The sequence below is a fragment of the Engraulis encrasicolus genome, chromosome 19, assembly GCF_034702125.1.
Source record: "Engraulis encrasicolus isolate BLACKSEA-1 chromosome 19, IST_EnEncr_1.0, whole genome shotgun sequence".
NCBI classification, from domain to species: domain Eukaryota; kingdom Metazoa; phylum Chordata; class Actinopteri; order Clupeiformes; family Engraulidae; genus Engraulis; species Engraulis encrasicolus.
In genome coordinates, this window is record NC_085875.1 from 4,267,516 (window position 1) to 4,285,015 (window position 17,500).

The window sequence follows — 17,500 nt, forward strand, 5'->3', positions numbered from 1 at the left end:
TTCAGACAGAGGACCACTTTGTCCCACCAAAAATGTTCAGGGACCACCTGTCAGCTGAATTGACAGTTGACAAGTGCCAATTCGACATCGCAAAATTTGATGCAGATCACTTCATTTTAATTAACATTTACAAGCCTGTCTTATTATGGTGAACATATGACTTCAGACATGTTTGGCTTTGTAATAATGTAACAAATATAGCCTTCTGCCAGTGTGTCTTGGAAAAGTAGAAATCCCCTCTCGGACCACCTGAGCTCTGTCGCGGACCACCAGTGGTCCTCGGACCACACTTTGAGAATCATTGACCACCCCCACCCCTTTGGTCCACCTATGGCAGGGTTTCCCAAACTGGGGTGAGTGCACCCCCGGGGGGTGCGCGGCCTGCCATAAGGGCGTGCGTGAGCTAAATAGAGCAATGGTGGATATATGAGGTTTTTATCCAGCATTAATGAACATGAAGTAGTTTTTAATTGTATGGTGAATTGTATGCTGGGATGGTCCATCTGAAGTGTAGTTTAACTCCTAGACTGTTGGAAAATAGGATTCCCCAAAACAACGGTGCATTATGTGCAGTGAATCATACTTCAGCACACCAAAATATTCGCTTAGTGGTGCGCGAATCACATTGAAATCTACAAGGGGGTGCGCAGGGGAAAAAGTTTGGGAACCCCTGACCTATAGCAACTTCAAAAGGCCAGGACAAGCTATTCTCTTTGGTCAGTTTTCTCTCTTCTCTTCTTTTTCTTCTTCTTTACTCATTTGTGTGCATCTCTCTCCCTCTCTTGCTCTTTCTGCATCTCTGTCTTGCTCTCTCTCTGTCTCTCTGTCTCTCTGTCTGTCTCTCTCTCTCGCTCTCTCTCTGTTTTATCCTCTGTCCTCACTTTTCACTCTGGACTACTGTGGTTAATATATTCTACATGGTCAGTTTTCTGTGCTGTCCTTTCCACAGCCGGAGCTACAAAAAAAATCTAATTTTACAGCTTCACATCAAGGAAATTATGTTTGTAAGCATTTAGCCCACTCCATAACCTCTAGGTTGTCTGTGTTTGTCATGGAAAATTATTGTAAAACAATTCAACATAAAAAAAATTGGAGAAGAAAATTGCAATTGGAATTCACGCAAAGGCAGAAAGGCACATTTGGTAGCCCACCCCGGCTCTCTCGTTTCCTTGTGAAAGCCAATTCTCATGACAAGACAGCAGCCCTTGCAGCAGCAGACATTCATGTGAAAAAACCACACACCAGACATGCACGGTAGCTATGGCGATAGCACATCAGCTAGACAGACAGTTGGGGGGGGGGGGGGGGGGGATGCTGTCTAAAGCTGACGTGTGTGTGTGTGTGTGTGTGTGTGTGTGTGTGTGTGTGTGTGCGCGCGTTTGTGTATACGTGTGTGTAGGTGTGTGTGTGTGTGTGTATGTGTGTACGTGTGTGTACGTGTGTGTGTGTATGTGTGTACGTGTGTGTATGTGTGTGTGTATGTGTACGTGTGTGTGTGTGTGTGTGTGTGTGTGTGTGTGTGTGTGTGTGTGTGTGTGTGTGTGTGTGTGTGTACGTGTGTGTGTACATGTGTGTACATGCGTGCGTATGGTCATGTCAATTTCCCTTTTTGGACACACAGACTGACGGATGTGAAACTGTACGCTTCTTAATAATAAGCTAGTCAGTCCCCTCTAGAGGACATTTCAATGACTCAGACGGGCCGCACGCAAGAGAAAACTAACAGTAAACGCCAGCAAAAAATGTCTCAGACCTCAGTAGAATAATACTGCACACTTATTTGGCAGGTAAATGTATCCTGGGGGCTCTGAGCTGAAGGGAGACATAAAAACTGGTCAGTGATCAGATTTCCGTCTCAAAGACGGACTCAAAAGTGAGGTTATAACATGCAGCCATTAACCTATTATTAGTAGTGTCTTACAGCAGATGGGCCCGTCGACGTGCCTATTGATTCTTTGCTGAAAACACTCAACTACTACAACATAACAACATTTCTATGACAATGCAGAGAGCCGGCCCGTAAGTAACTGACTAAGACCTGGTCACTACCACTTTAGTGTTTAGAAGTAGGGTGCGCACATCCACAAGTAGTTGTCCAGGTGCCAGACAAAAGGTAGGTAGTGTGATGAAGCGGTCCACACACTGTGTATTAACTCCAAAGCCAGTGGTGTAGTCTACGTAGAACGCAGGTATACGGAGTATACCCACTTCTAAATTTTAGGGGCTTCAGTATACCCACTTAAAATTGATTGATCCATTATTTAGAATGGCATAAATATATACAGTATACCCACTTCAAAAATGTTTCGAATATACAGTATACCCGCTTCAAAAAAGTAGACTACACCGCTGTCCAAAACTACTTTATTTCATTTTAACATACGGCAACGTTTCGATCCAACAGAGGGATCTTCCTCAGGCAATCACATTATCACATTACCATTTTAGTGACGATAAGGTTATAACAGAGGATCTGCTCTAAGGGGTTAAATGTGCACCGTGTAATATTTTTTGTAGTTTATTTCTAGAATTCATGCTGCCCATTTACAAATGTTACCTTTTTCATGAAAACTTACCACCACCACGACCACCAAATTCTAAGTATTCATTAGGACTGGGAAAATTGCACATTTCATACATGAAATGGGGGATCTTCTCCATGGTTCGACATTTTGAATTTCCAGAAAAAGACATTTTTAGCTGCAAAACATGCTTGGTTACACTAGTTGGTTATACTAGTAAATATCGGTTTATTATTTAGTAAATATTCATGAAAAGATCCAATTTGGTAATAGGCAGCAGTACAGTTTCAATGAGCAGCATAGTTTCAGTACCCATTCTGACCACCATCCTACACAGTGCACCTTTAAAGTATCTGTGAGACCTGTCTTGCCTGCTGTGCATCCCCCTGACTGTGCTGTCACCAGGCCCAATCATTGTGGCCGTGTGCTATTTTCCCTCCATCTCCCGGTGCTTCCGAATGAGTGCATTCATTGTGTCTGTGGAGCGAGACTGCAATATCGCAGCCAGTCACACGTGCTTAGTAATTAAGTGTTAGTTTTGGCCAGTCTTGGTCTCATCCATCATTTCCAAAGATGGCGTGTAGTCAATAGGCCTCAGGATAGGAATGAGTTGTTTTTTTCGCTAGGATTTAAAAAGTTTTTATTGAAATGTGTGTGCAAACTACAATAGTTTTGATTGGAGTATATGAATCCTGGTGAAAACCATGACAAAGAGACTGCATACATCTAAAAGGAGGGACATTCGCCATTAGTTCAGCAAACTAAGGACCTCTGTGTTGAACAAAATACAGCAAGCTTTTTAAATAAAGAGACAAAGGCCTTTATGCAATGTGGTTTGGATTTGGTGTTCTACATCAAACAAAGAGCTATGACCGCTAAACGTAGTCTGTTGAATCAGCTATCAAAGAAAAGAACATTCATAAGAAAAAAATAAACAGATTCAATGAAATAAATACATGGCCCTCTTCACAATGACTTCGTTTATAGCATTAGTCTTTTTTGAACTCGTCTGTATGAGCACACATTCAAGACCACTATTGTAACTGATCTTTATACACAAGATGTATTTTCGTTTTTTTTTTCGTCATAATTCACAAAAAGTACCATTCCACTGCCTTCTTGATCTAAATAAAAAAGATGTCAAATAACACGTTCAAGGGCATCGTTTTTCCATTCGAAGCTCAAGAATCTTCGCTGCGATGGGTTCACTGCCACTACATTGCGGGGAAAACAGAATTCCACTTTACATTTGGTCTGCCATTCAAAACTCTCATTTGGGCCTAACAGGAAACCCCCCGGCTGAAATAGGAGTCGTCATTTTTTCTTTTTTTTTGGGAAGGAATGTGTTCTGCGGGTTCGGGCGCTGGGCCCTCTGCAATTTGTAGATGTACATAAATGTGTGGCCTCCAAGAGGGCTGAAGACGAGGGACGGGGGGAACTTTGCCTTATGTCATCTGTCGCCCTCCGCTCTTTAGCCTGGCTCCTGTCTCTCCTTCCTTCACCGTCTGTCTGTTTCTCTATCACTCTCTTCATCTATCTTTCTCTCTCTATCTCTCTCTATCTCTGCCTCCTATTCCAACAACCTCTTCTGTCTCTATGTTTTTCTCTATATATACATATATACCACCCCCCACCCTTTTGAGTGTCTGAGTCTCTCTCTCTCTCTCTCTCTCTCTCTCTCTCTCTCTCTCTCTCTCTCCGTTTCAGTCTTTTCTATGCCTTTCTGTTTCTCTCGCTGAATTATCTCTGTCTTTCTCCCTCTGCCTCTCTCTGTCTTTCACAGACACACACACACACACACACACACACACACACACACACACACACACACACACACACACACACACACACACACACACACACACGCGCACGCTCTCTCACTCTCTCTGTCTCTCTTTTTCTCTCTCTCTCTGTCCTCATGTCTCTATCCAACTGTCATTGTCAGGTCTCTCTGTCTTCATGCCATTATCAATATGCTTGCCAACGCAGTGGCTCGGTGACATACAGTGGCAATAATATGTGATATCATGTATCAGAATTGTGAAATGCACAACCAAAAAACCATGTAATAATGGTCAAATCAGTGACTGCCCACCACACTTTCATACCAAATGCTTAGGCCTATTCACAATGCCACAGTGTGTTAGAATGTGTCAGAGTGCTCTGAATAATTGGAATGTTTTGTTTTACCTGGCTTCAATTACAGCTGCCACACTCCAGCTCAGTAATCAAGTACAGGTGTTGTAGCAGTGAAAGGCAGGGAGACAACACTCATCAATACACATGGAAACAGCAGTTTATCAAATAACTGCCCCTGTCTATATGAAATAGCTGATATTGACATATTGCACAACAAGAAGAAGATAGACTATATCTGGCAAATGAGGAGACCTCTTCATGACATTTGCCTCTTTGCTGACTGGGGTTCTACAAAAAAGGCACGGGCATGATTGATGATGTATGCTAACCCCCTGTTTTATCAAAACCTATCGCACCATAGAGAAGCTTATTAGTCATATAGACAAAAACTATCAAGGAGTGTTGGTGACAGCAGATGGGCTCGGATTTTGAGAATGCGCTGCCTGGTGTCGGTGAAGCGGGGGTACGGGGGTCCTTTTTAGCTTTGATGTATTGGATATCACAGAACCAGTCAGCCCGCCCATCAGCCTCGCCCGCCCTGGATCATTAAAAAACGTTCAAGGCCATGGCGGTCTCTCCAGCCTACTCCCAGTCTCGGCGACTGAAATAGTAGAAACTGCTTGCTGAAATGCAGGGGTCTAAATATGACATGGCGCACAGAGCAGTGCTGCGTGTGGTTAGATATTAATAATAAACAGATGACGAGCTGAAATATCACCGATGTCATTGTCCTGGCCCGGCTTTCACTCTGTCTCAAAATAGAGGGCATGAACAGCCCATACACAACTCACAGTCTACAGTTTGAATCAAGCAGTATTAAAATGAATAACTACAGCAAGTTTGTGATTGCGAATTAAATTGTGTCGGTTTTATTTTTAAGTAATTGTTTTTAGAGTGCGTAATGTTTGTGCGCATTTTATGCAAATCCATAGGTTTGTGGCATAGCCTACAGTCTATTTTATTGAAAAACTAAAGGATCTGTTTATTTTGGAGAATATCAAGATAGGTAAGCTAAAAAATAACTTAACATTGTGCACTTCCTATCTGCGTTTCTTTTGGAGCTTTCAAATGAGAACACATTCTGAATGGACGGCTTGACATATTGTTCACATTTGATATATTTCTTAAGGTCATTTGGGAATATTTTTAAATCAAGGGACGTTTTGATCTACAGCTGACTTAATTCTTCTGTGTTTCATTCCATGCTTAAATATATACTATAAATTCAGACGACTTCCCCTCTGCCGTCGCGTCCTTGGCATGCGTAAAAGGGTAATCTTCTCTTCCCATATCCCCGCCACTGACTCCGCAAGACTTTGGCGTTGAGCGTGCCCTGCATCAGAGTAATGAAGAAAACTAAACCCCAAGTCTCCCCCATCCTCTCTCTTCTCTCTCTTCTCTCTCTCTCTCTCTCTCTCTCTCTCTCTCTCTCTCTCTCTCTCTCTCTCTCTCTCTCTCTCTCTCTCTCTCTCTCTCTCTCTCTCTCTCTCTCTCTCTCTCTCTCTCTCCACAACGCCCACGCCTATAGCACATAAACAGACGCGCAGCGCCACACAATCATAAAAACACAAACACATAGGATCCTCCCCCCACCCCGCCACACACACACACGCACACACACACACACACACGCACACACACACACACACACACACTTGTGGCACCGACTGCACCCATAAAATGGCAATCACGCGGGTTGGAAAAAAAAACATTAAGCGCAGTAGTAATAATATAATCGATTAATTGCACTTTATTGCCCTTGTATATTTTATCTCGATGCATTGTAATGTGCACCTGACACAACGGAGTGAAATTCACCTTTTCAGATTAGTTTTAAATTAACATAAACCTAGCCTACAATTTATTGCACAAAATGGTATGTCACACTTTACGCAGGTGGTGTAATAATACTAAATGCTACAAAACAATACATAATATTATTTTAATTTAAAGTAAAAAAAATACCTTGATGACTTTTCAATTTCCATAGGCTTACCTGATTTAGGAGCGGCGATTATCTGATTTAAGCTAGGCTAACAAAAGTGAAACACATATCATTATTTAGCTCCTTTTGGCCACTGAAGTGCACAGGCGCACTAGAAAAGTAGCAATAGCACACAGCAAACACGTTATTTTCTTTAGTTATTGCATCATAATAACATCCTAATTCGCTATTACATTTTTAAATTAATCTCTCTTTTAATTCATTGTTGGTTAACCAAACTACAAGCAAACCCAAACATATTGTGTTATCCATAATGTGCAGTGTCGTGGATGTCCTGATGTTTGTCGCTATTCAGTCAGTTCTCTTCTCTCCATCATCTCGCGCGCCCTTATCAAGCCCCCAACTGCCTCTCTCCTTCCTCCTCATGCCGTGCTGCAACCTCACTTGAACCGCTGTCGGCTTTTAAACGACAAACGCGCCAACTAGCGGTCAAAATCGGCCTTGCTGGGGTGCGGGCCACTTGAAAGGCAAAGGAGCGTGTGTGTGTGTGTGTGTGCGCGCGCGCGCGTGCGCGCTCGGGGGAAGAAAGACAACTGGGATTGTTATTCCAGGGAATTCGATTGGTGTGGCAAAATAATACCGTTGTTGTAACACTGTAATACTCGTGTTTGGATTAAAAAAGTGTGCCATTTTGCTGATGATTTGTAGGCTTTTGCTCACTTAGTGGAGCTCTGGTAATCGGCTGGTAAGGCCTATATATTTTCGCTCTGTCGTTTTTTGTATTAGACTACTTTGATGGAGGAAAATAATATATAAATACCGGTAGCCTGATGAAATTGCATTGAGATATTTTATTTAAGCCTATACAAAATGTGTGCCCCTTTGAAAAGGGCCGACTGTCAAATGTGGCTCTACTGTTGGCAATAGGCCTATTTAATATTTGGGCTACCTGAACTGTGCTTGTGGCATTCTTACATGCCCTATGCAAATGCTACGAAATCAAAACAATGCGTGAAAAGCAAATGCATGCCTATATAATCTTAGGTTACATCAGACGAGACACTGATGGAATAGCTGTCATTTAATGCATTATTTCGTCAGGAGCGTTTCTCCTGGGTTGGCCTTCAAGTCTATTTTGCTATATTTTTTCTCGGACATAACTAGACTTGATGGGGAATGCCGTCCAATAAATTATATAACTGACATAGGCTATTGAATATAAGGCTTTCAGATATTGCGCGAGAAAATCAAGTTGATGACTAACTGAGCCCCAAGGCAGTGGCCCCTATTTTGGAATTTTGATGAAATGTTGACTCAGTCTCATAAAGAGGGGGAATCCATTTACAACGTCTTAGACATTATGGCTACAAATTTAATAAAATGCAAAATGAATGGCAAAAAAAAGAAATCAGGACTGCAGCTCCTCGCTTCGGTCTTGCATTTTGCTTTACATAGGCCTACATGGAGTTAAAGTCTCGCTTAACTATTGCAAGATATCACGAAATGAAGGACCGAGAAAAAACTTACAAATAATAAAAACGAATGCCAATGAATATCAGAATATCACCGGTGGCTGGAGCGCTTTCGCTTTCCTGTCTAAATCGGAGACTTTGATTGGTCTAATGATAGTCCAGCCCAGTCGATTCATTGGTGGAAGCCGTCGCCACACTCCCAACCACTAAACACTAAAGTGACTTGAGTAAATAAGCTCTCAGCACTTCTCCCAGACACACAACTGAGGCTACAGCGCCCACTTAGTCTGACATTGGGATCTCCACCGAGGGACAGCGCACAGCATCTTTAGCAAGTTTTCTACAACTTGCTTTATGCGTGTTAGCCAAGTTTTAAAACATATGCACTTCGGAACGCTCATCTAAGGAACTCGTCGACAGCATTGAGGATACTTTGCAACTAAGCCGGAAGAGTGACAATTAAACATCAGAGGATCTCTGCTGAAACTTTCTGTTCTGGCAGAGACGTCAACACATCGAACGTCGCTGAAAATCAGTCCACAAAATCCAACTGGCGTTACTTATTTATGTACCGCCGAAGTATTGAAGTCATGGACCTTGTGATATCGCGAAGCTTTTAATAGCAATAGAAGTGACTGCTTTGGCAAAAACCAACCGGAACATTCATCGGGTGTGGGTTACACATGCTTCATTGTATCCCACATCAATTTTAACATAGTGTTTCACTTGGTTAACATTTCTTGGGACATAGCCTACCTAACAGATTATTGCATTTTATTTTGCTGGTAAAATCCGAGATAGTTAACAGACAGTTCTGACAAGAAACTACAGCCACAGCCGATGAAGCGAGTGATGGTGGAAGCGTTGGCATTTGCATGGGTTACTCACAAGTAAACAGCGGCAGACAAGAGGAGAATCTTGGAACAGCGAGTCCTTGCTTTCCCTGAAGGCAGTGGAAAACAGGGCAACTGGCACATTACTGAATCAGCACCCCTGCTCAACCGCTTGTCTCATTTAAGTTTTACGGACTGTTTCAATAGGTTGTAGTCCAGCCTTTTGCGCACGGGCTTCCCTCACTTCAACGAACATTGCTCCGTTCTTCTGAGTCTCCGGAAGGGAAGGACAAGAACTTTTGTAAAAGTTAAAAGTAGATCAAATCTTTTGAGGTGCCATTCATCAAAGGTGTTGTGATGCATATTCCCGTAGACCCAACTACTACCAGACGGTTCACGCCGCCCTCGACGTCGTTTCCCTGCAAGATCCCGGACGCCAGCGGCGGCATGGGCACCCCTGGACCGCTGAGGACCAGACCTGAGACCCGGTCTGTTGTGGACGTTTTAGCTGACCACGCCGGCGAGCTGGTTCGGACGGACAGCCCAAACTTTCTATGCTCCGTGCTCCCCTCCCACTGGAGATGCAACAAAACTCTACCTGTGGCTTTCAAGGTGAGCAATATTTAGTTGCGTTGTGAATGAAAGACATATGTGTGCCTGTGACTGTGGTTTGACAATGTCTAAATGTTAATGTCTAAATGTTAATTCTCATAATCTGCTATGGTATAGTTTGGGCAATTTGAGACCATCAGCTGCCAGTGCCTGCATATAGACTGATTTTTCATCATTTTTCAGATTGAAAGTGTCAATAATAATTTTGACAACTGCTCAATATTTTGCACTGTGCAAAATGATGCAGAAAACCGCCTGGGCATGGCGAATGGCACATGCAATAATGCTGGCTTGACGTAGAAAAAAGTAAATAAACATAGGGGTTGAGTTATGTAAAGAGCATCTAGGTGATGGTTCTGTTATTATTATTATTATTATTATTATTATTATTATTATTATTATTATTATTATTATTATTATTATTGTTATCATGCTATTATTAGGCTATTATTCCATTTGGAGATAATGATAATCTTTGACTGAATGGTAGCCTACACAATATCTTGAAATAGACGCATCAGGTTTTATTTAACTGCTTCAAATTAAATTATTTCAGTTTTAACAATATTGTGCTAATCTTATCTGCCCCATCTGTAAGGGATTTTTTTTACCTTTAATAACTGGTTCATGGGTTTGGTGCCGTGATGGGCAATCAGATTGCATTCAAAAGGCCTTCTAGGTAGGCAAATTGGCAATAAGAAGTGTGTAAGGTTTGTTGTTATTGTTATTTTAAAGAATAAAAATAGAAACAAATGAATGTGAGGACAGGTTGTATTGCTGGCTAATCGTGATATAATCTCTAATTAGAGAAACCTTTAATAGCCTACTGCAGCGAATCTACAGCAGCGTCTCCTCTGATGCTATGCTCAGCCCATGATGTATTTTACGGTTTGTGGTGTGTGTGTGTGTGTGTGTGTGTGTGTGTGTGTGTGTGTGTGTGTGTGTGTGTGTGTGTGTGTGTGTGTGTGTGTGATGCATTGCACGGATGTCGTCCCTGGTTGACCGTGGCTTATCCCCGAAAGGTGGTCGCCCTCGGTGACGTTCCTGATGGCACTTTGGTCACGGTAATGGCCGGGAATGACGAGAACTATTCGGCAGAGCTGAGGAACGCGTCTGCGGTGATGAAGAACCAGGTGGCCAGATTCAACGACCTGCGGTTTGTTGGCAGGAGTGGCCGCGGTGAGTTCATTAAAGAAAACAAAAAGACAAACAAACAAACAAAAATAAGGACATACAGTATTGCATGCCATAATCTTTGAAACCACACGCGATGACAAGTTATAATTCTGCTACCGAAATAATCACTTGCAGTTGGTTTCAAGGTGAATCCAAAACCGCTGTCTGTCTTTTTCTTTATGGGAGTATATTGTTGCCAAACAAAACAACGACATTAAAGCTGTAGGCCTATTGCATCTATAATATAAATGTTGAAAACAAGCAGTTTACCAAGCAGTTCACAGGTCATTTCAACTGACAACAACAATTTATGATTGTTTTCAGACTGTCTGAATTATTTTAAGAAATGCAGATGTAAACAGAAGAAGTGCCTATGTCCGACCATGCGCCATTGAATAGTGATTTTTGAGTAGCAATTCTGTATGTAATCTTGTCCGGAATTTCAGGATTAAAGAGGCAAATTGCCCAAAAGCTCAGTATTAATTCGGACTTCCAAAAAACGCCTTGCCTGTTTACATACCTAAAAAAAATGACCGTGTGCATAGCTGACATTCTTGCCCAGCCTTCCTACTTTCCTCTCCTTTCCTCTTGGCTCGGCTCCTGCCCGCTCACATTTTTCCTGTAAATGTTACACTTTAAATAGTTGCAGACTGATGAATGGAAAACGCTCCGGTCTGCGAATTAAGAGCACCTTTCATTTCTGCACCCAATTACTCCGCCCCGAGACGCTCATTTCCCACACATACAATCTCTTTGAAAGAGATGCATTTATCTCTCTCTTTTAACCGGCGTTTCTTGTTTTCCCCCTGCCATGTAAACCTGTATCATGGTGTGTTCCACCATCGTGTGGCTGTGCCGAAAAAGCTGTCTGCTGCGTGCACAGCAGTTAAAAAAAAAAAAAAACCTATCAGCATTTTCAGCAGCATCAACTGGCACCTAGAATGGCAGAGAGATTTTTTACCAAAGACATATTTTATTGTTTACCTAGGCTTAACCTGTACAATCGATGCATGTTATATGTGCATAGTAAACTAATGAAAAAAGAAGAACCGCAACACTGATGCTCCCATTTACTTCATTTTAATCTTTGATATGTGCATAGTAGCCTATGTAATAATGCAATGCAAAAAGATTCTTTGTATTATGAGATTAACAAATACAGGTATGTAGTCCTACAGTAATAACCCTTACAAGAGCTTCTGATATACAATACACTATAGAATATTTTATCAAAATAGTGTCTTTAACATTAAATTGCAGTACCATCATCAGTTTGCATTTTTTGTGATTTTGATGTCAGACTTGTATCCCAGCACCTTATTTTATTATGTCATCTTATTTTGCCACTCTGTTATTTATATCCCGACCACATTTAGGAAAGAGCTTCACCCTCACCATCACGGTCTTCACCGCACCACCTCAAGTGGCAACCTACCACCGCGCCATCAAAGTCACAGTGGACGGCCCACGGGAACCTCGACGTGAGTAGCCTCAGTCTTTTTTCTTTCACTCTTTCTCTCTCGCTCTCTCTCTCGCTCTTTCTCTCTTCTCACGAAACCACCAGCCGTGATGGTGTGTACACAAAGAGAAACACTGCAATACATCCCGCGCTTTCGCTCTTTCTTGCCTTAGCACAGACAACAGGCCTGGCAGTCCATGTGTTTTGTGCATTCATGCTGCTTCCCTGCTGATGTTGGTTACATTTTATTAATGCAGCATCTCGCTGACAGCAGTCTAAGAAAAAATGTTGGCTATTGACATCCGCATCGATTTGTTTTTCATTTTTTTAATGTAATATTATTTTTGTGCGCGTGTGACTTTCCAAAGTTGCTTCGTCAGGAAATCTTCCTACAAAGGGGTTGGTTCAGTGTTATGAGACAGTGCTTCAGTTTGAATCAAGGTTTATTCAAACATTCAATCAAAAGTGGCAGAGATATTCTTAACAGTAAAAAGAGATAGAAACCGAGAGAGTGAGTGAGAGAGAATGAGAGCAAGAAAGAGAGCAACAGCACACAGACAGAAAGAATCTGATGAGTCACCTACCCATGACAGCGCTGGACTATCTCTCTCTCTCTCTCTCTCTCTCTCTCTCTCTCTCTCTCTCTCTCTCTCTCTCTCTCTCTCTCTCTCTCTCTCTGCCGCCCGTAATCCTGGGAACGATAGCAGTGTGTGTGTGTGTGTGTGTGTCTCTTTTGATGCGTTCTTCTCTCTAATAGGAGAGCTTGACGTGTGTAAATATATGCATCCCCACAAGTATAGGAGCGTTGTTGTGGTCCATGGCTGTATTTTTAGTGTGGTCTGAGTGTCTATGGGCCTGTGTCTGCTGTGGGCGGCCAACTACTTTCACCTGTGCTCCCCGGCACGAGTGGAAGTGTGGTGTGTGTGCCTTCATGTGTGTGTGTGTGTGTGAGAGAGAGACAGAGATGGACAGACAGCAGAGATCTAGATAGAGTTAAAGATAGAGAGAGAGACAGAGGGAGAGTAGGAAGGCGGGGAAGACCCAATGCCGATCATTTCCAGCGGTAGGGAGGAGTTGCCCGTCCGAGACCTCCGGCACTCATGCCATCGGCGGAACTCCACCACGACCGCCGGCCGGACGATCGGTCGGTCGGTCGGTCAGTCGGCCTCCCCACTTAGTCAAACCACTAACAGTATTGGCCGGCCTGGGTAGCCGCAGAAGCTGAGCCTTTCCAAGCCGCGTCTCTCTCTTTCTCTCTCCGCCTGCACCACCACTCCACCACTCCACCACCACTCCACCACCACCACCACATCACCCATGGTCAAGCGGGTCATCCTGAGCTGACCACATAAGTGGCCATGAACTTAACAACAGGCAGGGGCAGAGACACCTGTTAGAGAGAAAGGCCCGGCCGTCTTGGCAGGCTTCAACCACAGGCCTAGCTCCACTCCACCTCGCGCCACCTCAACCCACTCGCCGCCCGCGGCACTGTTCGAAAAGATTCACTACATTGTGATTGATTACATTGGGCTGCATTGTTGTAATTTCCTTACACAGTATACTATAATGTAGTATACTATAATGTAGTATACTGTACATACAAATATAGTATGTTAAGAAATTAAAGGAATTGTAAGTTTGACTATAGGGAGAACAGTATCCTTCTGTGGAGGGGAAGCTGATGTCTTAAATAAAACAAACAATCAATCATTCAATCAATTATTCAGTCAATCAATCAATAGTGTCCATTATACATAATAATAATAATAATAATTGTATTTGTATAGCACTGTGTCATACAAGGCATGTAACTCAAAGTGCTTAACAAATGGGAAAAAACATTGTTAGAGATAGATTTAAAAGGAGAGGTATAGAGGAGAGGCAGAAAAAGCAAGAAGGCAGAGGAAGAAGAGATAGACAGAGAATGTAGAGTCATAAGGTCAACGTAGGTTAGGACCACATACAGTAGAGTAAATGTTTTGAATTCGGCCATTCAAAATTGTACCAATTATTGCCAACATGATGCACAATAGTGTACAAGCGAATGTTTATGAATGTGGCCACTAGCACTTTTACTCATGCTAACTCACTAATGTTTACTCACTGAAACGTTCCCTCGTTCACGACACATGGCACTACATTTGGTGTCATGTTACACTGTGGATGGCTGCTACAATGTGCACCACTATACACAGTAAAAAATGCAGTGTTAATTCAACACTTAGAGAGTACTCTGGGACCAAATACACTCTAGAAGATGTTAAATTAACTCTATAAGAGTTGAATTAACACTGGAAAAATCCTGTGTACGTTTTGGGATTCGGCCACACGCTGACTTCTCGGTGTTCGCTTTAGGAAAGCAGAGTTAGCCCCCGTGCACAGCGGTGGTGAGCAGGGCTTGACACTGGCACCTGCCAACCGGACAAATGCTGGTAAAACTTTGCTCAGGCTAGTAATACTTTCAGTGTCACTGGCCAATTTGGCTGGCAGCTTATTCCTTGGTATGACACATGCATCGTAGTAGCTTGTATTCTGTTGTTTGCCCCTTGTGTATCAATTTCTTGTAGCCTATTTAAGTTCAAGAAAAAGCCCAGTAACTCAAAGTTTCTATACTCCCTTGTAGAAATCTTTACACTTATCTTGCTTTAGCACCTCATCTTCTGAGGTAAGATGCATGATCTATCATGACTATCATGATAAAGAAAACAAAAACGATTTAAAATGTGTGGCTTGTGGAATACCTGAATGGCTAGTGACTCGGGGAAGCTAATAGCCACAGTGGCCGGTGGGTGAAAAAGTTAATGTCAAGCCCTGGTGGTGAGCATGCTGACGGCGCCACTCTGTTTTTGATACGCGCCTCATGTTTTATTAGCCCACACATGAGTCACACCACGGCTGAAGGAGGCCACCTAATCCTCACCCCCCGCTTCACACACACAGGCACGCGCGTGCACATATACACTTAAACACACACACACATGCACACGCGCACACACACACACACACACACACACACACGTACGAGCGCACATAAACTCACACGCACGCACGCATGCACGCACGCACACACACACACACACACACACACACACACACACACACACACACACACACACACACACACACACACACACAGGTCCCCTAAAATAAGGATGTTGCCCTATGAATTGAGCGCGGTGCCACTAGGTAGTGAGAGAGATTCAGTTGCAGTTCCAAAGTGGGCGCAGTGAGTACAGCCCTGTCTAGTACTGGCTTAATACTAGTCAGACAGGACAGAGGAGAGCAGAGCAGAGCAGAGGAGAGGAGAGGAGAGGAGAGGAGAGGAGAGGAGAGGAGAGCAGAGGAGAGGAGAGCAGAGGAGATGAGAGGAGAGGAGAGGAGAGGAGAGGAGAGCAGAGCAGGGCAGAGGAGAGGAGAGGAGAGCAGAGCAGAGGAGAGGAGTGGAGAGCGGAAGAGTGCAAAGGAGAGAAGAGAGGAGTAGAGGAGAGGAGAGGCTCATAGAGGAGGCTGAGGCTCAGCGGATTGCTATGCTCTGCTCGCGTGTTTATTAAAAGGGTCAGCTGATGGCGTGCTGAGATGGGACAAGTTTAGAAGCGAGGGGTGTGTGTGTGTGTGTGTGTGAGAGAGAGAGAGAGAGAGAGAGAGAGAGAGAGAGAGAGAGAGAGAGAGAGAGAGAGAGCGTGTGTGTGTGTGTGGGGGGGGGTGTATGTGTGTGTGTGTGAGAGAGATAGAGATAGATAGAGAGATAGAGGAAGAGAGAGTGTGTGTGTGTATGTCAGAGAGAAAGAGAGAGTGCGTTTGTGAACGTGTGTATGAGAAAGAGAGAGAGAGTGTGTGAGTGTTTGTGTGTGTGTGTGCGTGCGCGTGCATAAGAGATGGAAAATCTCACCAGCTAAATGCTATCTAAAACAGGAAATTGACTGGTACATTTTGGGAAACAAAACAACAACTTATCAACTTACCATTGCTGTAAGTGGGCTGATGATTAATTTGATCATTTATTTGTCAGTGACTCGTTCAAACTTGGCAAAGTGAATTACCTTCCCGGCTGTGCGTGCGTGCGTGCGTGCGTGTGTGTGTGTGTGTGTGTGTGTGTGTGTGTGTGTGTGTGTGTGTGTGTGTGTGTGTGTGTGTGTGTGTGTGTGTGTGTGTGTGTGTGTGTGTGTGTGTGTGTGTGTGTGTGTGCGCGTGCGTTTCTGCACGCGACCTGCCTATCCAATTCAACCAGGTGATTATAATAATTGTACAGGTAAAGCCACTTCATTTGGAATATCTGGCACTGGATTGTAGCTTCAGCATCCAGGTTGCCCACTATTAACTCATATAATGGGTTAACTCACAGTATGAAATAAGCAGGTAATTGGAGTGCTTCTGGGTCTTCACCTTTTTTCCTTGGTGCTCATCAGTGTAGGGGCTCTCAAACTTGGTCCAGGAAGACAGATGCTGAGGCACTCAAGGTTGCAATTTTTTTACTTTTTTATTTGGCTGAAATAAAATAAATAAAATAAAAAAGTAAAAAAATTGCAACCTTGAGTGCCTCAGCATCTGTCTTCCTAACTCACAGTATGATTGAGTTGTTGGGGACGGCTTAGCACTGTGATGATGACGAGGCTGATCACTAGCCTGATTATCACCAACTTTCAAATCTCTTCGAGACTTACAATTAAACGTTTCCCAAACGGCATGGTTGACCAGCCTCCCTTGGTTTGTGACTGATTGATTGCTTTCCGACAAAGTGGGTGCCGTTCAAGATTATTCAGGAGATCAGAAATGATATTTATATTGCTCTTGGCCTGACTGGAATCAACCCAAAGGCAACCACCGATTCCACACGTTTGCCAATGGTGCAGTGCAAGGGTATACTGCTGATGTTTAAGTCTGGCCTCCCAAGCTTTGAGGCTATTAAGGCAGTTACTAGAGCTCGACTTTCCACAGCCCCACAGGTCTCACCGTTAAAGCGTCAGGAGTTAGGAGTGCTGACAGACAAGTCAGGAAAAAAGGAAAATAAAAATCCTCTCTCTGTGCTGGCTCACTCGTATTTTATTTTTAATCGGAAGCAAACATCAGTCACCCTGCCTGACAATTGAGTGTCTTCATTCAGTCTGTGCTGTTTCATGTTTTCGACGTGTGTGTGTGTCTGTATGTCTGTGTGTGTGTGTCTGTCTGTGTGTGTGTGTCTGTGCGTCTGTGTGTCTGTGTTTCGACCACCCTCTTCCATTCGGAGCATTTATTGCGCCACATTTAACAGATGACTAGAGCTTGGGTTGTGGAAGCGCGTCTCTCTAACAATGTGAAATGTGTTCCCTCTGCTTTTTTCTCTGATTTTTATTGTGCGCCGTAAT

At 43.3% G+C, this 17,500-nt stretch overlaps 1 protein-coding gene across 2 annotated transcripts in view; it reads left to right on the forward strand.

The window, feature by feature from the left end:
* runx3 (RUNX family transcription factor 3) overlaps nt 1-17,500 on the forward strand; it is a 109,255-nt gene that overhangs the window by 29,930 nt on the left and 61,825 nt on the right. For both annotated transcript variants that reach the window (XM_063183477.1, XM_063183478.1), the window contains exons 3-5: nt 9,285-9,523; nt 10,546-10,702; nt 12,076-12,180. In XM_063183477.1, the coding sequence (XP_063039547.1) occupies nt 9,285-9,523; nt 10,546-10,702; nt 12,076-12,180 (501 nt within the window). The remainder of the gene's footprint in view (nt 1-9,284; nt 9,524-10,545; nt 10,703-12,075; nt 12,181-17,500) is intronic.